The 26,785-nt window shown below is 36.3% G+C and overlaps 1 protein-coding gene across 1 annotated transcript in view; it reads right to left on the bottom strand.

Annotated features, from left to right (window-relative positions):
- Positions 1-24,913, bottom strand: part of col21a1.L (collagen, type XXI, alpha 1 L homeolog) — a 93,501-nt gene extending 68,588 nt beyond the window's left edge. The window contains 3 exon segments of the mRNA NM_001094389.1: positions 5,523-6,074; positions 10,107-10,215; positions 24,794-24,913. Of these exon segments, the coding sequence (NP_001087858.1) occupies positions 5,523-6,074; positions 10,107-10,194 (640 nt within the window). The 5' untranslated portion in view covers positions 10,195-10,215; positions 24,794-24,913.
- Between the last annotated feature and the right edge of the window lie 1,872 nt (positions 24,914-26,785).

Below are 26,785 nucleotides of genomic sequence, written 5' to 3'. Positions count from 1 at the left end.
GCACCCATAACTGTATAGTGGAATCATTGGATTCGCTGAGCAGTTCCTCTCTATAGACTAATGTGCCTCAACCCAAAGGGGGCTTGATTAATATAATACTTTTTATTTTTTCACCCGATCATTCCCTTGGTGGATGCTTTACATTTTCATTTTTTCCAGAATGAATTTTGAATTTTTTAAAAGCATCGAATTAACTTATTACAAGTATTTATAGGTAATTTATTCTTATCCTAGCACGGGCACCTTGTTCTGAATAAACTACTTATTAGAATATTATATTAATTTATTGATCAATTGAATATCATTAGAGAGTGTGGGGGTTTACTATATTTCTCCTTTTTTCAAATATCAAAACAGATCATATAAAATTTGCCAGAGAGAGAGATGATCATTACAACAGATTTCAGAATTCCAGAAAGGGTAACTCACAAAACCGTTCCTTTCGTCCCTTCAAAGCATCTAGCTTTAGAAGTTCACCACCTTCAACATCACCTAACAGGCAGAAAATGGCACGGGTTCAGCAAAATAGGCATTCAAGGATGCCCACCACCAAAACCACATTGGCATGTCTCAAGGACAAGCGATAAAGGATGTGTAGGTGGGAGGCAGGTTAAAACACTTCATCACCACATGGAAGGCCCATATCTCCGAACAATGGGTTCTCACTGTCATACAAGAGGGATACAGGATCTCTTTCAAAGCCAACCCACCAAACAGGTTAATTTCATCTCAGTGCCTAGCGATCATGCGAAACAAGCAGCCCTGCAACAAGCAGTCCAAACCCTTCCCAAGACTGGAGCCATAGTGCAGGTGCTGGAGACGCAATGTTTCATGGGTTACTACTTAAACTTGTTCATAGTAAAAAAAGAAGACAGGGACCTTCAGAAGGGTATTGAATAGTGATGACTGAATTTTTTGCCAGCCATGAATATGTGGCGAAATTCCGCATTTAGCCATCTGCAATTTTGTGAAACTGCAGCAAAAATTCACTGCAGAAAAATTTGATGAGACAAAAATGACGCAAAGACAAACAAGTAACTATAAGAAAAATGCCCATTGTCTCCAGGCCAACTAATTTTAAGGAAGAAAATGCTACAAAAACTGGAGTTAGAGCCCTCAGATATTACGAAGACAGGTCTGCTTTCTATAGACAGTCAAACTCTCTTTTCGTCACATTCAGACCCATCCGAGGTAAAGCAGCCTCAAAGAGGAGGATTGCTAGATGGCTGACATGTACTATCAACCATAGAAGCATGCCTCCTTTAAACATGGTAACCACAAGCCGTAAATAAACTGAAATATTCTCACACGTTACAACATAACTCACTAGAACACAGTCACAAGGAATGTAGCTAATAATAATGTTATATCTCCCAAAAAGAGGATTTTTAAACAGACATGACTTTAGTAGATAACAACAAATGGAAGAGAGCCTAGAAATGTATAGGATTATGCAAGTGTCATATAAGGTGAGCCACTATAAGCCGCAGAATGACCTGGAGTTTCCTTTTCTGTCTCACAGACATTAACAAACCCCCTTGCTCAAAATGCACCCATAAAGATAATATCTAGCCCATATCCTAGCTATCCCTATCTGGTCTTGCAGACTGATAATATTATTATCTTTTAATTCCCACTAATTCCAGCTAAATTTCATATTTTCCCTTTTTCCCCAGTGACTGTATTTAGGTTGCTGCCAAACTCTGCCAAAAGAGATAAACGGGACCATTCCCAAAAGAGCTTACAATCTAAAAGATATAATTTAGTTTAGGTTTAAAAAGAGAAATAATGTTCTCCAGGCTTGGTATTTCTGTAAAAGCTCCTTGGTGCAAACATCGTTCCTCTTCTGTCTTCTTTTCTCTATATGCGGGCAGGTGCATGCAGATTATGCACCTGCATCAACTTTACTTATATAAGAATGACTTACACTCTGCTGAGCATGCATCTGCCCAGACAAGAACAAAAACAAAAAAAAGAAGCCGAAGAAGATGGCAAAGAGGAATCTTCTATGGCCCAGTGCAGTTTTTAGCTAATAGAAGCGCCAGCCTGGTGTATCAGATAAGGTGTTATAATCACTGGGGATGCACACAAATACTATGCTAATTCTCTTTAAAAAAAACAAGAAAGAAAACGTGCTTATTATAACATTGTCACTTTAATCCAGGGAAGCAATTGTTTCACATTCAGCATTTCTACTCTACTTAAGTTTTTTTCATTTAAATGTTCTTGCCAAATGTCTTCAGAAATTTCTCTACGAAAAAATCTTATAAAGAAATAGTTGGCACACGTGTTGGAACAATGCAAGCTTTGCCATTTTTTGGAGTGTCTGATATGTCCAAAATTAAACACTGTACTAAGATTTCAAATAAGATTCTTTGTGTGTTAAAGGGGACATTCACATTTAAATAAACTTCAGCATTTAACGTTCAGCTTTCTTGAGTCTGAATCGTTTTGTTATTCTAATTTTATACTACATATGTTTTTATTAAGTTCCTCTTATATTCACCTTCCACTGGTTGCTAAGGTAATAAAGCCATAAATAAAACATTATATAACAGTTACACCTAGGGCTGTATAAAAAGTGTAGTGAAGGTGATGTTCCCAGAGCAAGCAATCAGCAATTACATCTCAACATTTACAAAACAAAAGTAAAGAACTGAGTGGTTGCTATGAACAACATAACCGGTAATGTTTCAATCCACTTTTTACACAACATGATACATAGACCCCCCAAATCTCCAGCGTATGCTCTCATATACTCACATACACACACTATTCCTTTTCTGAAGCCTCCAAAGTCCCTGTCATGTGGAAAGTGCACTAGCAAAGTGCACAGTTGCCCTAGGCTCTACCCTAAATACGGACTACCTGTTGGGGCCACAAGCTGCCCTTAATGACTAGTGCATTTACCTCACATCTGAGGTGAGCCTGGTACTGACCTCCTAACTCACCTAGTCCTAGTAGGTACAGCCTACCAACTGGCCTGACCTTTAAAGTCTGTTCTGCCTTTCAGATGTTATCAGGCCAAAGAGGAAGTCCCTGGCCCCTGCCCTCCCTTTTATAGGCTCTAGAAGGTGAACCCCCTACAGGCCAGTCGGTGCCTCCTGCTAGCTAAACTGAATATTGCCTAACTATTTACAGCAGAAATAAAATGTATTTCACCTTCTTACATACAGTGTAAAACTGGCTTAAGATTGGATCTGGGTCCACAGAGATGGAAAATTCTGGTGTAAAAATAGAATCTCAGCTATGCCTTTTTAACAACTGCAATTAAAAATGATTAAGTATATTCAGAGTTTTAACACATCCCTACCTTCTATTCAAATATTTGCAGACACATACTGTATATTATACAAAAATTCTATTTTGATGCTGATGACCTATTAGAAAGCCAAATATCAAGGTCAGAACACAGAGCTTTGGACATCTGACGTTGCTGAGACTTGATTTCATGTTAAGCAAAGCCAAGTCCTGTGGAGTATTTCCAAATCACTATAAACTGGGTATTTGTCCATGCATTATTTTCTTAAAGGGGTGGTTCATCTTTAAGTTAACTTTTAGTATATTATAGAATGGCCAATTCTAAGCAACTTTTCATTTGGTCATCATTATTTATTTATTTTATAGTTTTTACACTAATTTCCCTTTTCTTCTGATTCTTTCCAGCTTTCAAATAGGGGTCACTGAGCCCATCTAAAAAACAAACTAAATCATACTAAAAGTTGACTTAAAGGTGAACCACTCCTTTAAAGGAAAACTATACCCCCCAAACAATGTAGGTCTCTATAAAAAGATATTGCATAAAACAGCTCATATGTAAAATCCTGCTTCATGTAAATAAACCATTTTCATAATAATATACTTTTCTAGTAGTATGTGCCATTGGGTACTAATAAATAGAAAATTGCCATTTTAAAAAATAAGGGCCGCCCCCTGGGATCGTAGGATTCACTGTACTCTCAAACATACCAACAAACCATACATGTTAGGTCACATGAGAATTAACAGACAGAGTTGTGTCTTTTGCTTCCACACTTCTTCCTGTTACAGTTAGAGTTGAAGTATTTCTGGTCAGGTGATCTCTGAGGCAGCACACAGACCATCACAAAATGGTGGCTCAAGGCAAGAGATGTAAAAGGGCAATATTTACTTAAATATATATTCCAGTTTGGTGAGATTCTTTAATATGCCACTTAATATGATATGAACTATCTGTTGCTTAAGTGTTCATTTTGGGGGTATAGTTTTCCTTTAAGGCTTAGAAAATCCTTTATAAATTTTACTTCAAAATGTTGAATCTAGTCAGATCAACTATGTAAAGCTTTAACACTTCTCTGCCCTACCAACACAGACAGGGCACATTTATCAAAAGTTAATTTTTTTCCTCTGGTTGATTGTAACTAAAGATTTTCATTATATTCAATAGTTTGCTAATAATTTGCCCAGGTAAAACAAGCACAGTTTTCACAAGCATTCCCATGAGTCAAGTTTTAAACATTATAGTAATTATTTGGTTTTCATGGTTATGTACCTTCCTCTTCCATCTAAAAAAAAGTGAAATATATTTATCTAAAAATAAGGCAAAGATTGTAGCACACATTTAAACATCCCAATGCCTAGTTTTTCTGCAGGAAAGTCACAAATTACAGGAGATAAACAAAATTAGCCAGGGTTTTTTTTTGTTTAAAAAAAGGATTCACACAGAAAGAGGAAAAAGATACTCAAGCAAATTAAGAAAAAAAAGATATATATTAAAATACTGGTTATTTGCATAGTAAAATATACAATTCCCCCGTATATGAAGAAAAATATACAGCCTTGCACCCTGATGGCAGTAATAATGTTAGAAATGTCTCTTGACACTAAACAATTAACACACTGTCAATATAAGGCAACACCCAACTGTAGTAGAAGGCCCACATTAATTAAAATAAATATATATAGAATACCTATATTAATATTAAATCACATTTAACATTATATATAATACATTAATAATGAATAACTATTAAAAAAGGCTGGATTCAAAATACTATAATCAAAATAAAATATATTTAAAGGAGAAGGAAATCACTGGGGGTGCCAAAATTTAGGTACCCCCCTGTGATTTTATTCACTTTTCCATTACTGGGCCGGTGGTCCTATCAGCAGAAAACTGACCGGCCTGGTGTTCTTCTCAGAGAGCACCACAGATTGATCCTCTTCCTGCTCCTTTCATCTCATGCATGGTAGAGTCAAACTTTAACAAAAAAGTTAACTTTTTCACTTTACTGAGCATGCGTCGGCAGTGGGGGTAGCAGAAGAAGAGATTCGCTCTTTGGTGCTCATTGAGAAAACCCCCAGGCAGGTGCAATTTTCCGCTAAAAGGAACGCTGGCTCAGGAAGTAATTTTAGAGAAATTTGATGATGCAATATAAAATGATTTAATCAGTGAATTAAATCATTTACTTTACCTCCACCTATTTTTTTAAGATGCAAAAAAGCTACAAAACTACAAAAAAGTAAAAAGTGTAGTAAATTACCTTCACAAAGTTTTTGTTTCATGATTTCACGAATCCGTGATATTGCTATGTAGTCTTCAACATAAAACACGTACGTGGAAGAAGGTTTGTTCGCTATTGCTCTAAGTTCACTTTCTTCAATTTCTGAGCCCACGCCAATTGCAAACAAAGTAATTTTATTCTTTCTTGCTTCTTCTGCTATATGTTTAACATCATCTTGGGACTTACCATCAGTAAGGACAATTGCAATTTTGGTTAAAGGTCTTAATGACCTTGCAAAAAGATTGTCAATAGCAAATTGAATAGCATTTCCAGTTTGTGTATTTCCACCTAAATATTGGATGGATTGTGTTCTTCTAGAGAGGTCATCAATGGATTCATAGCTCCCAAGTGGGATTTCAAGGATGGGATAGTCACTGTATTGAACAACTCCAACTTGTGTGAATTTTGGCCCTATATTAAAATTGCTAGTTATGTTGACAACCCATTTTTTAAGTATTTCAAAATTTTCAGGGCCCACACTCCATGAGCCATCTAGTATGAAAACCAAGTCATTTGGAGCAGTTCTGCAACCTGTAAAAATACAAACAATGAGCATTAATATACATACAACTGCATGTAAATGATAACCTTTTAAAGGGGTGGTTTGCCTTTAAGTTAACTTTTAGTATGTTATAGAATGGCTAATTCTATGCAACTTTTCAACTGGACTTTATTTTTTATAGTTTTCGAATTATGACTGACCCTTTCCAGCTTACTAATGAGGCCCATTGACCCCATCTAAAAAACAAAAGGTCTGTAGAGTTACAAAATTATTGTTATGGATACTTTTTATTGCTGATCTTTATTTTCAGGCCCTCTCCTAGTCATATTCCAGTCTTTTATTGACATCAATGCATGGTTACTAAGATAAATTGGACCCTAGCAACAATATTGTAAACTGGAGAGCTGCTGCATAAAAAGCGAAATAACTCAAAAAACACAAATAATGAAAATGGAAACCGATTACAAATTGTCTCAGAATATCACTGTTAATTTAAAGGTGAACAACCCCTTTAATGCACAAACGCCATGACTCTTGCAAAGCACTGTGGGACTCTTGGAAGCTTTGACAAATGTTACCTCAAAGAGCAGGAAAGAATTATTAAATAAAATAATGTAGAATTTAACAAAATAATGTAGTGGAATTACTTCCAAAGTTAAAAAACAAAATAACTCAGTTTAGGGTTGTGTACCCTGGATAAAAGCACTTTCTTGGTGATTTCTGGTAGTTTTATAAATTACAATAAAATAAATGTTTTTCCAAAATTACCTAGAATTTTCAATATAAGTTGTTTTTCTATCATTTGTAGCACCTAAAATCTTAAAATAGGCATTGCACCAAATCCATAATTTAAGCAACACACCAAGTAATGGCATTGATGGTTTTCTGAATAATAGATATCATCATGCCTGTTTCATATAATTTTGACTTAACTTCACTTTTCATTTTTTTTATAGTATCCTTAATGATGGCATTTAACTACACTCCTTTTTTAATTAAGCTTTTAATGGAAAAGTAAAGCCATTGAGAAGACATTTTAGTTAAGAGTAGCCCAAAGGCCACCAAAAACTGTTCTCATATTATAGTTTTATAGTAAATAAGCATCCCATCAAAGTTAGCCATGGACCTTCTCAGACACCATCCAGGAAGTGACGCTGAGTTTGTGATGTTTTCCATAAAGCACCCACTGCACATGTGCAAGATTTGTTCTCTCCCTGTCATGATGTCTTCCGGGTATTTCAGATTCATTTCAAGCATTTCTCTGCAAATGGGGAGTTATGGAGGGCACAACTATGATTAGATAATTCAGAAAATAACAAAGGGGGTGTGTCATGAGATGACTTTTGTTTCCCTTTAGTTAACTTCAAGTTGCCCTAAAATATTAGTTGAAGTAAACCTTTATTTTACAGCAAAAATGCAATAACCATAAAGACGGCAGAGAATCTTTACAGGGACTAAAACTATTTCTGAGAATCATTTTAAGCTTATGGTGTTTGCCAATGCAACAGATACATAATACAACTTCAATAATTTAAAGGGAGTAAATGGCTGTATTCTTCAGTTTCATTTTGCGTACTTTTGAGTACTAGTATCAGACAGAGGCAGTAATGAGGTGGTTTTGGGGGAGATAGATTTGGTAGATAATCTAAGTAAAATGTCTCACTTTCACAGCAACTTCAGTAATATTTCAGACTTTTTGAAGAATAAAGCTTTTTAGTTCCAGCATCTTCAGTTATATAAATTCTTAGAAATCCAAAGTTTAGATGGAAAATACCATGATGTGAAAGATTAGCACACGTTTCCAAAATATTTCAGCCAAAAAGAAAAGTAATTCCCTACAATAAAACTATAACACGCCCTCAGGAATTGGGAAGTGTTCAAATCACAAAGAAAAGCTGAATAATATCCCCTCTTGTACTATTTTACCAGCATTTGGAAATGTTAGTTTGACACCTTTTTTTAAACTACTGCATATTTAGGTGATATCAGCATGCAAAATATATACATATATTTAAATATTTTGCCTACAGTTTATATATTACATGAAGTGACTAACAATATGATTTAATGATAAACAAAAAGGAAAGGTACATAACAATTGTGTTTAACTCCTTGTAGCTTAAATCCAAACAATTAAATCCTGCAAAAGGGAACTATGACATGTTTATTTAAGAAAATTAGCTTAATGTTTCAAGACATTTCGAAATTATAAAATGTCGCTGTTCATCAAGCATTAAAGCCATGTAAGCATTACCAAATCGAAATCTTATATTAAAACTCCACTGTAATGTTATTTGAAAAGTTGCTGCAAAATCCCACTGTAATATAGAAGTCATTAGGGATAATTTATCATCACTTGGCAAATATGTCCCTTGACAGTAACCTATAGCAATCAAATGTTTGTTTTCCTACCTGCAGCTGGCTAGAAAAAGCTAATCACAGATTAATTGCTATGGGTTACTGCTTAGGTGCACATTTGTCCACCGTTGATTAATGGGCCCAACAGTCATTTGAAAAAAGATAAATTCATTGCCAGTAAAGCTGCAAAGTTGGTTGTGCCAATAACATATAGTTTACATTTTTTAATTTTTGGAGTACAAACTACAGGAAGCATTGTCTCAGTTAATTCAAGACTACTACAACTAGTTTTCTTGAGGCCGAAAAAGAATGCAGGACAGAAGTTCAAACATTTTATTGCTGATATGTCTTGGGTTTATGTGGACAAAGGACATTGCTTGTATTACTGGTCTATCTGGGAAAATGTGTGCAAATTTGAGTGTACAGTACTGCGTTGCGTATTTTCTTTGGGATATTATGTTTAAAAGCAAATTTAGGTGTCAGAAGGCTAAGACAGTCATACAGTACAATGGACCTTGTACATCATATGACAAACAAGCCTACAAAACCTTGTTCAGAGTAATAAGCACAAGGTCCACTGTACTGTATGTCTGTCTTGTCTAAATGCATGTGATAGATCCAAAATTGTATTAATTAATATTAGCCCTCTCAAGGTACTGCAGACATTCATGTAATTGTCTGTTGTACGTGGCTGAAAATGAGTTAACTAGAAACACCAGATTTCCATGGAGTGAGTATCTAGGGGCTTAGAGGCTTCCAAGCTAATAGCATTGAATTAATAGATGAAATTAAGAAGGCACATGGAAAACATCTCTTTAAAAAATTAAAGTCAAAATTACTTCAAAAGATCTAGATCTGAAATGGAAATAGTTCACAAAAGTATTTCTTGTTAAAGTCTGTCTACAAAGCAATGCAAATTGTGTTTGTAGCAAATATTTGAATACTGCAAAGAAGCATCTGTGCAGTGTTTGCAAGATTGAGTCTACAAATACATTACGGGGTTCATATTTTACAACATACAAAAAAGATACAGTTTACAATATTTTTTACCCACAATCTGGAATTTTTACAAACCTCCAGCATAATTATGACCCTGGTAAGTTCTGTGCACTACACACTAGTTATTTATCAGTGCAGATGCTCATTAGTGACTGTGGTGGGAAGTCACATGTAAGTTGCATTTTTGTTTTGCTGGTATCAATAGGTGCAACACATAAATGAACCCCTGTTCCCTGTGCTATGCACCTCATACTTTATTCAGAAAAGTGGAAACAACTGGCATTTTAGAGCAAATGTATAGAGGAGTACGTATTAGGGATGCACCGAATCCACTTTTTTGGATTCGGCCGAACCCCCGAATCCTTCGCAAAAGATTCGGCCGAATACCGAACCGAATCCTAATTTGCAAATGCAAATTAGAGGTGGGAAGGGGAAAATATCCTGGCCGAACCCCGAACCGAATCCTGGATTTGGTGCATCCCTAGCATGTATAGATGCAAGCTACTTAATATATATTGCTTAAATGCACAATATTTTGCATGTATTTTTGTGCATTTTGTTGTTCAGTTTACTCTTTAATAAATGAGACTGTCACAAAACTTATATAGGAATCTGTTAATGGGTTGTTACAAAATGTTATAATGCTGCTACCCTGTATCTAATGTCCATTTGTGCTTACAAACTTTTATCTATAAAGCACTTACTTGATCTTATTTCAGCATTCTCAGATGCCACATAATATTGGCTCTCAATCAGCAGAATAGAACACAGTATGTAGATTATTCCTGGCATTTATGGTCAAATTGTGAAAACCTAATGAAGAAATTAAATAGAAACAAATGAATTAGAATCAGGCATTTGATTATTTTAAGCAATCATAAATAGCACTGTCAAGCATATTCATCTTACTTTTAATCAGACTTACTCCCTAAAGCTTGCTTGCTCCCTTGTATCTGGACAATCAGCTTCAGTGGTCCATTTTATCCTCCTCCAAACCATTGTTAGACCCAGCAGACCCAGGGACTGATGAGTGTAGAGGGGCCTTGTGGGGATGCCCTCATTTATGCACAGTATATGTTGTATGTATACTTCTAATTATTGTGATTCATGTGTACAGTATTTTCAGGTTCATTTGTGTACTCTGTTTTGTTATACAGTTGCAAACCCAAAATTGGCATTATCTGCTGTTCAAGGCAAAGAAAATCTGGAGGGGGTGCTGTTGCTAATAATTTAGAGATTGGAATAAATATTTAACAGTGGATTTGTTTATTATAAGGGTGAAGTAGAACAACTGCAAGAATAGAAATCAATATGTAATTCCATTGCCCTGACCTATTCTGAAGACTCGGTTCAAGTTTAGTATAGAAAGCTAAATGTGTATTAAATATAGATAAATGTTGCTGTGTGACATTAGACTTGCCACATCAAGAAGAGTGGAAGAAATACTGTAAAAAATATTGTTAAAGTAATAAAAGTAAATCTGTATAGTTGTGAAAAACTATATGGAAAAAGAAAAGTAAAAGGAATTTAAAAAATTATAAATGTTGATAGTAAGCTATCTTTTCTCTAAAAGAATGATTTTAATTGGTCTCACGCAGATAACTACAATGCATTATGCAAGTGACTCTCTGCATAAAACCTACTGAAATAGCTTGGGTAAAAGTTGAAATCAAAACAACACAAATTAAATCAACACATACACATAGCATTGAAGTACTGTAACTGGCAACGTTGATGTTGATTCTACTGTGACTCCTGTAATGCCATGTTTATGTTAATATTTTCTGGGTGAAGCCATGTGACACCTCCTGCTTTATCAGGTAGGGTCTTGAACTTAAAGTAAGGAGCCCAGTAGAGTATATCTTGTTTTCTACAAGAGTGCATGTCAGTTCCTTCCCAAAAGCATTTGTCTGTGCCAGAATTCCTTTAAAGACAGCAGTCAGTTCATCTAATCTTTGGTCCTTGTAGCTGAGCCCTTGACACCATTAATAAGGAAATGTCCAGATATTTTTTGGGTGAGAATACTGTAGGTATGTTAAAGCAGTTTTTATGCAGATGACAAACTGTATGCTTACCAAACCCCCAAATCAGTATTCCAAATTGATTTGGTGTCTTCAGCAAGTTACACTTGGTCTTATGCCTAGAAGTTAATGTTTCAGTCAAAATCTAAATCTTTACCACTGAGTATTAAATTTAAATTACACAATTAAATTACTCAAGCGAAACCTTTTGCTTTGCCTGGAGTTGTGCATCATTTGAGTATTTAGGAGTTACTCTAACCAATTCCTTTTATTCTTTATACAAGCCCAGTTATCCATAATGGATCTGCAAATGATCAAAGAACCCAGAAGAATGGTTACAATATGCCATGATATGGTTTAGGAAAATATGAGTTTACTACCTTTACTTGTTTGTGATTTTGCATATCACCTATCAGTATCACTTGCAAACCATAATAATAAATTCACCTGGCACAATTAACTACCTCCAAATATCAAAAATGTGATGCGCAAATCCAAAATTATTGGATGCCTAGTTCAACCAAAATGAAATGTTGTGCAGATCCCTCAGACTATGCAATAATATTCACTTAAAAATAAGGGGCAGTTGGTAACTTCTTAAGCACATCTTTAGAACGAACTACTATTTTCTGGCAGATCTAGCAATGATTTGCTCTCCATCACTAGCTCCATTCTCAAACACACTGTTACATCATTGAATACTCTCCTACAATAGTTTGATCTCAAAAGCAAAGCTCACTAATTTAATTGTATGGCAAAACTCCATGAAAGTTTCCATGAAATTACAACTCATTTTCATTCAGTTGATAAAAGTCTTACCAATTCATAAAAAGAAAATAACTACGGTACTTCTCTAATGGGATAATGTCATTCCAGCATTTGAAATATACCAGATTTTACCAATTTTTACATAATTTCACGCCATTAACCCACCCAATTAGAACTATGAACCTCCACATTTCTACAGATATGCTGTCTACAGTAACGGGAAATCTCTCTGCATTATATATATACTGGCACAGAAACACAAGTGGACACAAATTGGAGAACCTCTACTACAATATGGAATGTTATGTGGGATGCTACCTCACAAGAACACAGCTGTGAAATACAGTACAAAAATGGCATATCACCTCAGAAAGGAAGCATACATTTGACCCCAACATATCCTTTTACCTGCCCATGGGATATTGGAGACCTGCATAACTCAGACTCATAATGGTCTGTTTGCTCATATTGTGGCAGCAACAAAAGTTAATTTAGCTAATCACTAATCACCCAAAGATTTAAAAATTCAATGCATGAAAGAGAGAATGCTACATAAAGTTTACCTTGTCTTATGCCATTGCTTAAAGATTGATTTGAAAAGAAAAATAGAGATACCCCGTATTTCCACAGCTTTTAAACAAATGACCAATGATTTGTCTCCATCATTGACTCTATCAATTAATAATACACTCCAAATCAATTAGTGCAAAATTCATTTATTACCTTCATGACCAATCAATTTTACCAACAATCAATTACCCTTTAAAAATAGAAATTAACTGGCACTTATATATATATATAAAAAGTGCTTAGTGCTTATACTGAGGTAAATAGAATAATTACTATAAATTGCGATACTCCGCTTTAGTAAACAGCCGTGCCGAAAATGTAATTTAATTAAAAATGTACTATAGTTTGCCTAAGCAGTTTGAGACACTTTTTGTGTATATTCCTTTTCTTTGTACTAACCTCCCTTATTTCCAGGATACTTAAACCTAATAAAACGATGTGTCTGTACAAAAGTAAAGGACTTAAAATACAAGTTTTCATGTTTTTGTTGTTTACAATACAGAATAAATAAAGAATACATAACAAAATAGTTGTATGAGATTCAGTTCTATAAGGGCCTACATTTGGGAAGATTCTCATTCATCCAGGTCATGGTATAACTGTAGAAATAAATTACCTTGAGGCATGATAGCATGGCAACAGTAATTTTTAACTAATGTGGAAAAACCGGCTTCCATTGTACAAGGGAAACTGTGATATTTATTTTTATCTGTGGCATTCAGTGAAGGTCATGACTTCACTACATAACATTGGTTATATAAAGCACCAGAGAACCACAATCTCTTCCAGCCTGGCCCTCATGAATACAGTTCTGGCTGAGCATTGGCAGAACTGGGACACACAAGTCTTTGTACCTTCCTCTACTTTGCAAATGAAGCCCATGCTATGTTCCATGAAAACAGCTAACTATATAAGATGGACAGCAAGTTCTCTGGTTTTCAGACAACTTAAATTAAGACTAACATGTTTAACAATGTTTAATTACAGGGTTCTTGATAAAAGTTATATTTTGTTTTTGAAGGGCCTGTAACGGCCCATCAAAAACAAACATTTTTGAGAAACGGCATACTAACCTCCTGAAATATTCAATACACATCACAAATTACACTTCCTGATAATTTTTGGAACTTGACCAGAAATTGAATGAAGTTAGAAAATCAAATGAAGCATGTAAAATATTTCTCCAGTCTCTGATGAATTATCCACATTTAAGGCTTTATGTCCATATTTTAAAAGCTGCTCTATTTACTTTTCTTCTCCCTCACCTGCAAATATTAACAAAAAGTCACATCGCAAGCCAAGAACACATTTTTGTGTTACAATGTAATGCATGGAATAGCTGGATCGCAACTAGAAGAACCTTCTAATGTGCAGCATAGTCTTATAAAAGGAATGGTATTATTTCGGGTGCAATTATGTAACTAAGCATAACAAAAATCGTATTGTATCCCAATTATAAACCCACAATGTCATTTAATTTACACGTCTTGACAAACTCGTGTTATTGAATATGTTCTGATGGTTTTGTGTATTAAAGCATTAAAATAATCACTTGAATCAATATAACTCCGGTTGAAAATTTTGTACTGCTTTTATCTCAGTGTTCCATCATCAAAAACTTCATTTACTGTATTACCACTGGGCATATTTCCATCTAGGTGGTAACCCATGGCAACCAATGAGAGATTTGCTTCCATTGTTCTGCTTGCAGATGGCTAAACAATAACCACCTTCTAACCACTGACTGGTTGCTATGGGTTACCACCCAAGTGCAAATGTGTCTAGTGTTTATAAATGAGCCCCAAATAAAATAAATGTCATTAATGGAAAAAAATTTGCATGAACAATTTTACTTTTGCACTCATTTTATTTAGCTATTTCTTTAGAAAGTATTTAGCGACCTCAGGCAGTGGGGAAAAAAAGAGTATACATTTTTTAGATTGCACCAGTGTGCATTGTAAAATTTCTTTCTGAAAAAGCACATTTTTGTACCACATTTCATATACAGTTCAGACAATTAAATCTACAGTACTTGATGTTACACAGGCATGGTACTGACAACAACCCTGAAGTAATTCTTACAGGTGAAGAAGTCCCTAGCTCTAGAGGATGCTCACAGTGGTGAGGAATCTCCTATTTATGAGCCTGACAGTTTGAGACCTTATACTGACAGGTGACATAGTGGGGTACTAACCCTTCTGGTCTCCTAGATGGAACATCTGGCTGCTCTACTAAATACCTTGATCCTAACTCTCACTCCTAGAGCATGCTATTGCATATCATAAATTACACTGACTTCTCCTTTGCACACAAGCCATTAAGCCATGTTTTAACTTATTAGTTAGTTTTTAACTATATGCTCAGTCTTTTAGAACTCCAGTTGCTTTTGAAGATGGAGTCTGATTTATAAAGGATGGCTGTAATTCTTAACATTTATGTACCATCTACCTTTTTAATGCTGGGTATGGACTTAACTATGTAATTAACCAGTACTTCTGCACTATGATTTAGATCTTTGTGTGTTTTCCTGTTCTTGTGACTTATTCTCTGAATGTAACCCAATTCTTTATCTGACTTTTATTCATGCTAGCTACTTATAATCTTACATTTATATTTTTGAGAAAGTCCAGAAAATCAGTTATGACAGCAAGAAGACACGCTGGTCTCACTATTTTCTTGTTTTGCTCCTTGTAAACAGTGTTCAACATTTCTGTTAATTTTCTATTAGAAGAATTGCCGAGAACATCCTTCAACATTTTTATTACACATAGAGCCAGCCAGCCAGATAGACATCAGTGTCAGCATCTTGAGACACTTAGTCAAATTAGTATTCTGCTTCATGTGCCCATAACCAACGTTTGTTCGTTTGCTTTTTTCTGCCTACGGATTGAGTAAAGGCGGCAGCATTCTTAATAAGTGCAGAAAGAGTGGTTAAAAAGTCTATGATTTTAGAATAAACTCTAAGATTATTATCATTTGGGGAAACAATGAATGATGTCTCCTTCTGAATGCTTTGTTAATGAAGAGCATACTGATTAAAAAACAACTTCTCAGAAATAACCACAATATTTAAAACATCTGCTTATTTTTTGCCATATAGTTTGCTGAAAGGGTATCTGTATGATTATAATCAGACTTATTGGGTGAGTGAGACAGAAATAACATTTTGGAATCATAAGAACGATTCTTGAATTCATTGTGGATACAAAGAACATTGTTTGTCAGCAAATCAAAATATATGGGCATATTTCAGTTGATGTTTCTACCACAGTTTTTCATTCTTCATAGGTGGTCTTAAAGGCTTCATTCAGTTTAGTGGGTAAAGCTTCCACATCAGGAGGTTTTAAATTGACCCATATAGATATTTATTTACATGGCTCAAAGGAGCCCAGATATGGCAGTAATAATGCTAGATTCTGCAGCAGCTGTTTTGCTAGCCAAAAAACTTGCCCTTCCCAAGTAGTCACATTGTCAGGTGTGAAGGCTGAAAGTTCTATGTCAAGGCTGGCTGACAATAAGGTCACTTCCAGTTTCAAACTGCTTTAGAATACTACTGACCTCTTTAAATGAGTCTTTATAAAACAGTGAAGTAACATTTTTCAACATAAAACATACACTCAAATATTTTCAGGACCTGGGCTTTTTTAAAATGTCTGTAAAACCAGACAAACTAAATAAATACTGTATAATTCACAACGAACCATTGCTAGAGGAGCTTATAATAAAAGCCTCCATAGAATGCATTCGGGAACATTCTTGAGTCTCATTTGACATTTCACCCCAGAAATGATGTAGATTATTTATAGTCATGAAAAGACCATGTTCATGTGTGCATGTTCTTGATTTCTATTTTTATTTCCAGAACTCATATTTTATTATATATTGATTTGGGACATGTTTAGATTGTTAGACATATGTCTCTTTATGTCTTCTCTGCTGTACATCATGCCATTATCATTCATAGACAGACCATTGTATTTCATAGAACCATGTGTTTCTACAGGTCTCTGGAAATTGTCTCCATTATATTGCTGACTGCTTGTCAAGGTAGTGAAAGATAAGAGACAATTACTTCCTTTTCATATCTCTAGTGCATTGATCCCCAACCAGTGGCTCGTGAGCAACATGTTGCTCTCCAACCCCTTGGATGTTGCTCCCAGTGGCCTCAAAGCAATTTGTGGTTTGAAGGAAAGCTTTAGTTGCATAAAAACCATGTGTACTGCCAAACAGAGGTTCCTGTAGGCTACCAGTACATACAGAGGCTACCAATAGGCAATTATAGCCCATACTTGGCACCCCCGGGAACTTTTGCATGCTTATGTTGCTCCCCAACTTTTTTTACATTTGAATATGGACCACAGGAAAAAAGCAGGGCCGCTCATGCCATGAGGCAGACGGCAACGAGCGGCTAGTTGCAAGGGGTGGCAAAGAGCCACCTCTTGTAACTTTAAAGGGATACTGTCATGGGAAAACATTTTTTTTTTTAAATGAATGAGTTAATCGTGCTGCTCCAGCAGGATTCTGCACTGAAATCCATTTCTCAAAAGGGCAAACAGATTTTTTTATATTCAATTTTGAAATCTGATATGGGGCTAGACATATTGTCAATTTCCCAGTTGCCCCAAGTCATGTCACTTGTGCTCTGATAAACTTCAATCACTCGTTACTGCTGGACTGCAAGTCGGAGTGCAGCCTAACAACAGAACAATGGGAAGGTAACCAGATAGCATCTCCCTAACACAAGATAACAGCTGCCTGGTAGATCTAAGAAAAACCCTCAATAGTAAAAACCCATGTCCCACTGAGACATATTCAGTTACATTGTGAAGGAAAAGCAGCAGCCTGCCAGAAAGCATTTCTCTCCTAAAGTGTAGACACAGTCACATGACCAGGGGCAGCTGGGAAATTGACAAAATGTCTAGCCCCATGTCAGATTTCAAAATTGAATATAAAAAAATCTGTTTGCTCTTTTAAGAAATGGATTTCAGTGCAGAATTCTGCACTATTAACTGATGTGTGTTGAAAAAAACATGTTTTCTGATGACAGGATCCCTTTAAGAGTGGAATTTCCGGGTTTTTAATTGCGCTCAATGCATTAGCGATGCTGCCCCCTTTTGACCTGCTCCAATGCTGATTTTTAAGTGTGGAGTAGGAGGGGGGGCGGCATCTGAGCCTCAGGCAGCAGCAGCCCCAGAATTGGCGCTGGAAAGGTTGGGGACTCCTGCTCTAGTGTAATGCTGCATTGATTAAAGTATTAGGAAATGCTTACTATTGTGAGAAAACTTTCTGAATGCAGAGAATGTGTTTGAGAGGTCATGGTATGTTATCTGAAACAAGACTAAAAAATAAAATTAAAATCACTTGAAAATACACTTCACATTTTTCCTACTATCGCCTAGTATACTTAATAATGGGATCAAACATTGTACAGAGTTTTCAAAAGACTCGGGGAAGGAATCTGCAAGATTTCAAATCTTTTTTTAACCTATATTTTAGTCTTTAGCCAAAATATTTTATGCGCTGCATCATACATCAGAATTTTAGATCTGCTAAAATGTTACCAGGGTAGGCACAAGCCCTTAAGAGTATTCTGGATGTAGTGAAGGAGGGCACTGTGCCAGATGCACCTCTGTTAGCAAGAAGCAGAGTGCAGATGCAAGGGAATCCTGTACTCAATGCTTGGTATTAGCGCTGGTTAAGAGATGGCATAATTAAGCATGCACCAGTTTTTTGCAATTTGTACCATTGATTAAATTAACTCTATTGTGTGCCATGTTGGCAAATATTGCCCCAGCTGAAAAGATTGCTATTAACAGATGTTTCCACTGTATTGCTACTGCAGGGAATCTGGCACTGATTTCCATCCTTTTGGCACTACAGGAGAAAATAAGTAGAATATAATTTGCTGTGCCTCCGACCAGGTTTAAGGACATACTGGGCAGTAATATCCCTCCATAGAAGCTGTTCTCTGATCCACAATCACACACAGTTAAAAGATTGCTAGGTTATTTGCAGGACACTGTACCTTTAAATAACTGTGTTACATACCGCCTGCCAGCCAGGAGCAACTTTACATAATATTTGAGATAGTTTTATCTCTGAGCTACACACGCTTATGTGGCAGTTTCTTCAGAGTCCTGAGAAGGACTCCCTTTGGCTTTCAGTGCCCTGAAAAGAGAATGCTTTGCTTTTCACAGCTTTGACAAGGACCCCCTTTCCTTTCACATCATAAATAGAGTGCACTTTTCTGCCACTAGGGTTCCCTACTGACTTTATATACACAGTTCACTCTAGGATCTTGCAGCTCCTTTCTTTCGCTCTACTGTTTCTCTTTCCCAGCACTTCCTCTGCAGCACTTCCTTCCTGTCAGGGGTGGGAGGTCAGTTCACAGGGGTGGGGACTCCTCCCCATCCTTTCATAGAAGCAACACCAAGGAGAGACAAGTATACATAGCTTAGGGTTGTCATCTGTCCAGTTTTGACCCGGACAGCCCGGTTTTTTGAAGGGCTGCCCGGGTCAAAACTAGCTACCCGATTTTCCAGATTAGGAAAACCGGGCAGGATTTCTTAGGATTAACATGGTGAACAGCCACACCATAGCCCCACCCCTGCCATTATGACATGCCCCATTATGCCTACCCCCAACACATGACGCCCGCCCCCAACATGTCACAGCCCTCCCCCCTGCCTGGATGTCCACTGCACAGAAGATGGCAACATTAACATCTTGTCTACAAGGCTAGTACTGCAATTCATCTAATGTGCTCTGGTGTTTAAAAGGTTTTCTAAATAGGAATACATGAAAAATTGCAACGGATGTTCCCAAATTTATTCAGGTGCTCTAGACACATGGGATAAGATCAGACGTTTCATGGCAGTAGTCCTTCATTACTTGAGGATGACTATGTCTGACTGGGTTATTATGTTGATATTTATCACATCAACTGGTATAACCACCCAGCAAATGAAAATGAAACAGCCCCATGTCACCTTTCACTTACAGCAGCTGTATGGAACCCTTTATACCTATGTGTAAACCATTATGGAACCCTTTAAACCTTTGTGGTTATTGCTTATATTGCCCCTATTGGCCTCTGTATAGAGGGCTGCACCTATTTGATTAAGCCATTTAGTTCAGTCAGTTTTAGTTCTGATTTTGTATTGTATAAAGAGGGGTATAAGAGACCCCAGGGCTATATAAATCTTTGACCAGACTGAAGTACTGTTTTAGCTGGGGCAAATGTGCACCTGAGCAGTCACCCACAACCAGTCAAATGCTTGCTTTCATTGTTCAACCTGCAGCTGCCTGTAAAAAGCCAGACGCTGATTGGTTGCTCCTGTTTCTTCCTGCAAAAAAGTTGCCTATCTGGTAGTAAAAATAGATTTTGCAAAGGGAGCACAATAACAATTGCCTTATAATCTACCAAAACAAGTAGATACTGTAAAATATATTATGGTCAAAGAAGCTTGGGATAGACAAATAGGAAGTATCCTTTTAAGATGCATTGCAATGGATTAGTACAGTCTTCCTGGTTAGAACATGTTACAGTTATGATGGTCCCGGTAAATGCAACATGTAACAATAAACATTAAACATTTAAGAATAAAAGAAGTTGTAATTATTTGTTAAATGTTTTTTTTTTATTTTGTATTTATTGACTAACAGCATTCTCCATAACCAGAATGGCTACTGCAGACCAGTTCTATATTTCACTTTTTTTTTATTGGCATGTGTATATGGAATTTAGAAGGTTCCACTGGGTGTTGCTTGTTTCTTGTACTGCAACTTTAGGAAAACACACCCTCATCTTTTAACATTTTATTTCCAGATGACTTTTTTTTTTTAATTTTCCATGCAGATTTGCAGTTTTAATGTTTTCATGAGGCAGTTAATGATAAATAATATTATTTGCAGGGTATTGTTTCTATATGTCTTTAGGTTTCAAAATATAACAAAACTTGACTTGTGCTTTTTATTTTCTAAATGTAATGTTTGCAATCAATTGGTTATATGTTTGGGAGTGCTTGCTCACATTCTACCTATTGCTGGTTTTAATTTTATTTAATTAAAATGGGTTTACTTTATAGGAAACCCACAACTATTTTCCTTTCTGTCATTTAACATTCTACTTTCTTTTATGTCATTGAGATATTTTTCCTAATAAAGTACAAAACTATGGAACACCTCATTAGGCCTTGAGACAGTTGTTAGTGAAATTATTATCAGTGATATGGAGTCATTGTGGCCTAACAAACTACAAGGGCACATTCAGTGTTAAATAGCTAATTGTTTCTCCCACTAGCTTTTGTCAGACATAACTTTTGTACGATTGCTGTCAGGGGCAGAACATAGTCTGATCTGTTCCTTTACTACTTTATTTGATCTGAATGATTAGTGGCAGGTCGGGAGATGGCACTGAACGATCGTTGTACAATGTGAAGTTAAATCTGCACATCAATGGCCACCTTTAGACATCATTGTACATGTGTATTCCCCATCAATGTATTAAAGCTTGGCTACTTGCCAGTTTTTACTGATTCAGAGTCCTAGTGGTATTTTAAAGGAGAAGCTTTCCTTCACCAGTAATTAGCCTTACACCAAAAATTAGATTATCACTATGGGGCAGATTTAATAAAGAGCGAAGTGGCAAACGCTGGCGTCAATTCTCCAGCGTTACTGCCCGCAGGGACATTGGCAATTTACTAATGGGCTTAGGCGTCAAGTTGCTAGTGAAAGAGATAGGCGCTAGCGTTCATTCACACTCTATCACCAGACAACAATTCACTCTGGCAAATGGACATACCTCCGCAAATTCACTAAAATGCGGATTTTACTGAACATTACCTCTTTCGCCAGACTTGCGAAATGCAATGGAGTCCATAGATCTTCCTCAATTTTCTGTTACTAACATCATATTCTGTGAGTATGAAAGGCATCAAAGTTCAAAAAATGCTAGCGGCTTTTCCTTTTTTCAGAGTGATAGCCTGCAAAAGTCCTGAAATTTTTTTTGGGGGTTAAACGGTTTCCTCCATACATTTTCTAACATATGGAACATTAACTATACAGTGGGGTCATGTGTAGGACATTATAAAGGTTCCCTGGACATGTGTAATTAACAGTGGAAATGTAATGTATTTGCTGCAACATATAACATAAAGACGTCCATTCAACTTTAAATTTCCCACCGTATGCAAATTAACCTCAGCACAAGACCTCTAGCGAAGTTGTGTTTTGAACTGCTCATATTGCCAAAGTACCGCTAGTGAAAAGTCGCCAATGTTCGGCGCCCACGACGAAACTCAGCATTTTAGTGAATTAGCGTTGTCTGAGCAAATTTTCTACTGGCGAAGTGTAGCGATGGATGCAGTGTTGGACTGGGACACCAGGGGCCCACCCAAAAACCTTAAACTAGGGGCCCACCAAAAGACCACAGATCAGGGGCCCACTCTCAGTACTATTATAATTCCTCTCCTCACGCAACCTCTATTCTGCTATTCTCTTTTCTTTACATGCTATAATCTATTATTCAATATATTTAGTCTTTGTTCTCATAGAAATAAAGAATGACCATGAAATATGCCAAATATTTTGACGCAGGAGGGCCCACTGACACCTGTTCCCACCGGAAGTTTTCCTGGTATCCCTGTGGGCCAGTCCAACACTGGATGGATGCAAAGTGGTCGCTGAAGACTTTTCGCTGGTTAGTGAATCTGCCCCCATGTGTTGATTTTACATAAGTGTACTTTGCAAAGAGGGTACAAAGATGTAGCTTTTATACTGCTGTACCACCTGTGGGGGTACAAAACCTATGCACCTGTTAACAAATAACTTCTGGGAAATGCTTGCTCACCATAATCATATATCACCCAGGTGGTACAGCATGTCAGACTTCACACTCAACCCCTATCAACTATTCATTTTTATTTATTTTTTCAAGCATTTTCATTTAAAGAAATCTTGAACTGTCAAGTTGGAAAAACTCTCTTAAAAGCTGCAAGGGGGGGATTAAGCCTGTGGAACGAATGCTGGGGTCTTGGCAATCACTCTCTTCTAAAAGCTAATAGTGGGGGAGGACTAAGCCCTCTGACTGAAACCAATGGCTAGTTCAGGAGACACATATCCCTAGAAATGCTACTATGCAGGGAGGTGCCAGCCTTTAAATGCTATGACCAGAGTTAAATAGTTAGGGACCACCATATGGGGTTTACCTTGGCGTGGTATGGTGGCTTATCAATTTTATGATCATAACTTTGTAACTAAAATACCATGTTTTTGTAAATACAGTACATGCACTTGCATAGATACTGGATTATTTGTTAAACAGAAGACCAGGGGATGTGCATTGATCAATCCCTCCACCTTTTTCTATGCTTTTAGTTAATTTGGAAAGATCAGTAGCACTTCCATTGTATTTAAATATATTTTTACTTAGCCTTGGAATGTTCCCACAACCCCTCTTTTTGTACTTCGTGAAATTCACTCGTGAGAAACTTTGGACAACTTCACACTTTATATATGTCCCCACTGGCAATTTTGAGGCATTATGTCACATGCAGTAGCCAAATTTTATTATGGACAAAAAAACATCCCATGAGCCATTGCCCTTAACCCCAACCCCCACCATAGTCATCAGATTACATAATATCTCTTTATCTGTCCCATCAAACCTTAATTTTATATATTTTTAGGATGGGCCCAACTGAAAGTCCACTCTGCTCAACCTTTGATTTCCTCCATAAGCCACAGGGAGCTGCAGGATCGCTAAATGGGATAATTTGAAAGATGGTATGTAGATCTTATCTGACCAAGTATAGGTGATAACCTTTATAGCTCCCACACTCAGATAATTTATTGGAGTGAATTATGGATTCATGAACTTTAAATGGGTTTTCACAGTATCGACAGCTCTGCAGTTGTTGTTTAGGAAGACTACAGAGAACCGGATATTAGTCTCAGGAATCACTGGAAATGTTAGCGCATAGAGTATACTACATTTTCAGTTTCCAACATTCTGGATGAGGATGTCCTGCCTCATTGACGTTTTGGTATCTCTCAGCAAGGAATTTATAGTTTCACAGTTTTGTGACTGACCTATAAATTTTGCATTTTACAAAGTCATCTTTAAACGTCCACCAGTTGTAGTTGGGTCACAGTTGGGGGTCTTGTAGATTGGAAAAATGCACAGGACACATTTATATTCTTTGCTGTATTCTTATTTAACTTAGTTTTGCATATAAACTCTACAAACCACTGCAAGATTTCAACTAAAACATTTGCTTCACATTCTTTCAGATATAATGCTTTTCCTTAAGGAATTACTAACTAAATTTACTCCTTCAACTTTGGCTGCCACTAGATGCTGTAACTCTTGAGCAGCATGACTACAGAACAGTTGATTACAACAGTGAGATTTTGACTTTTTTAGCATAAAACTCAAAAATAACCAAAGTCATATTTAAATGACACTGTGAAGTCTCTGATGAGAACAAGATGCCCTACAAGAATATATATATATATATATATATATATATATATATTTATTATTATTATAACAAAAGGCTAATCATTGATATAATAAAGCATTAAAGCAGTTACTTAGCAAGTCATTCATCTATCACTTTCAACATTTGAAAGTTTTCCCATATGAATGGAACAAACAAAATATAGATAATGGTTTCTCATTTGTATGTCTTATATAATAATCGTATCACTCTACATTCCACAAGCCACACTCAATTATTTTGATAAGTGAAAAATGAATGCAAACCATAATGAAAAACTATTCTAAATATACTCCCAGTGAGCTAAAAACAATCCAATGACATTTCTTCATCATTTCATATTTAAAGTTAAACTAGCTTATTGATGGTTGAAGTAACATTTGAATGTGCACATTCAAGTCAGTGCATAAGCAATGGAGATTCAGTTAACACAGAGAATACTATAAAGCAACACAGAACTTCATATCAGCTATTCAATGGGTTTTTTAACTAGATTCCTGAGCATTAGGCATTAAAAGTATCTGTACTTACTTGATTCGTCTGGGGGGGTGGAAAAGGCCACTTTATTGTATCAGTTCTTCCAGGAGCTGTTCTTAAAATCTTATTGTCTAATCTTGCAGCAATTTATTTAGCCTTTTGTGTAACTCTTCCTTTCTGTTACCCAGTTCTGCAGGTTTTTACACTCAGCCTGATCTGCACAGTTCTGCTTCTTTCAATGCTCATTAATTCATTTCTGTTCCAGTATAAAGCATGCAACTCATGTACGCCCTCTGCTGTTTTTCCACTACTCTACTACTTTTTATTTTGAATGATATTCTTCTCAAACCCCAGTTTTACTCAGAATTCAGAATTCATTCTTTTACTAAAACTGCTTGTGCAGCTTTACTCTTTAAGAACAGTGATGATAAAGCAAAAGCAGTAGTCAACAGAGAATATTATAGTGCATAGTGTACAGTAGCATGGTGTAATGTAATAAAGCTTACAATGTTTGCACCATGTCTATTAACACATATCAACCAATCAGATGTCTGCTTTCAAATAAGTGACCAGTAAATGCCACTGTTGGTTGATATGCATTGCCAGACTTGGTGGAAACTTTGTGTCTCTTTGACCGGCAATTTGTGAATCGGACTGTGCACAATACCACATGGCAGGAACGGATGCCTAGGACTCATGTAGGAGGAGCAAACCATCTGCAGAGGTGACAGTGACACAAGGGGCAGAGTACATGATCTATTATCCAGAAATGTCCATAAAATGAATCACCAAACCTCAAGTCTATTAAAAATGATTTCAACGTTACATAAACCCAATAGAATTATTTTGCCAGTGTAATCATTGCACCGTTGTATCATACAACATACAAGTAAAAGCATTTACCAACATTTGTGCAAAATAGCTGCATTTGACTACACTGATCATTAACACCATCATCATACCTCCCAACATTTTGGAAGTAAAAAGAGGGACAAAAAAAAACTTTTCCGCACGTAGCGCAGCAATTTTTGACCACACCCCTTTATGTGGCCTAATTACCATTTTTGTTTTACAAAATTTGGCAGGTTATGAAAGTTTGAAAATATTTCTCTTTATCTAAACTGTGTTTTTGTGTCTCAAAATTGTTACAAAGTATCTTATTTGCACCTGTGGCTGTTCTGGGTTCTCTGCTAAAAGCCAATTAAGTGAGAAACTTTGTTTCTTTTTCTGGCTGTTCAGTGCAGAGAAAAGAGGGACTTTCCAGTACAAATGAGGGACTGCGGGTTGAGCTGTCAAAAGAGGGACTGTCCCTCTGAAAAAGGGACAGTTGGGAGGTATGCATCATTTGCAATAACATAACAAAGTTATTTAAATAGTTGCACTAGTTCATAGTGCGTTTAAATTCAAGCTATGTGTAAGTGAAAAGGATTGGATACATTATCCAGTCATTCTGCCTTCAAAAGCATGTGCTCTAAATCACGTCCGCAAAAGTTTAAGTGCAATTTTTAAGCTCTATTCAAGATTTAAGGTGGCTTATACTGGCTGACATTTTCAGTCTGGACAAACAGCAATCTCACATAGGATGCCAAATAGCCACACTATAGGTGACTCAATGGTCACCTATAGTTGGATGCAGAGTTTTGAATATGCAGCAGTAAAATCAGCTAGGCTCAAATAAGTCTCCCCAAATAGTCAGTTACAAAACTGTGGGCAAAATGCAAAACACTGACCCAAAGCTGTGCATTCCCAGGGGTGCAGGGGTCAGTGACTTGTAGACAGAGCAGGTATGCTCAATTTAGTGCCATTGTACTTTCACACAAAGCAATAGTGAATGAGCCTTAGTATTACTTCTAGACCAATGTATCTTTACTTCATTATTTATATATTTTATTTATTTTTACAGAAGTTTGTACAGTGTGTTCCTGTTTCTTCTGGTTTGTTAATATTTCTCCTGGCTGGATTAGTTATTACACTGTCTGCAAAAGAATTTGATATACATCTAATGTTCAAATTAGGCCAATATATCATTTCTTAAAGTTATTTGCA

Source organism: Xenopus laevis, chromosome 5L (assembly GCF_017654675.1).
Source record: "Xenopus laevis strain J_2021 chromosome 5L, Xenopus_laevis_v10.1, whole genome shotgun sequence".
Taxonomy (NCBI): domain Eukaryota; kingdom Metazoa; phylum Chordata; class Amphibia; order Anura; family Pipidae; genus Xenopus; species Xenopus laevis.
Note: the sequence above shows the minus strand (reverse complement) of the source record. Positions and strands in the feature narration are given on the sequence as shown.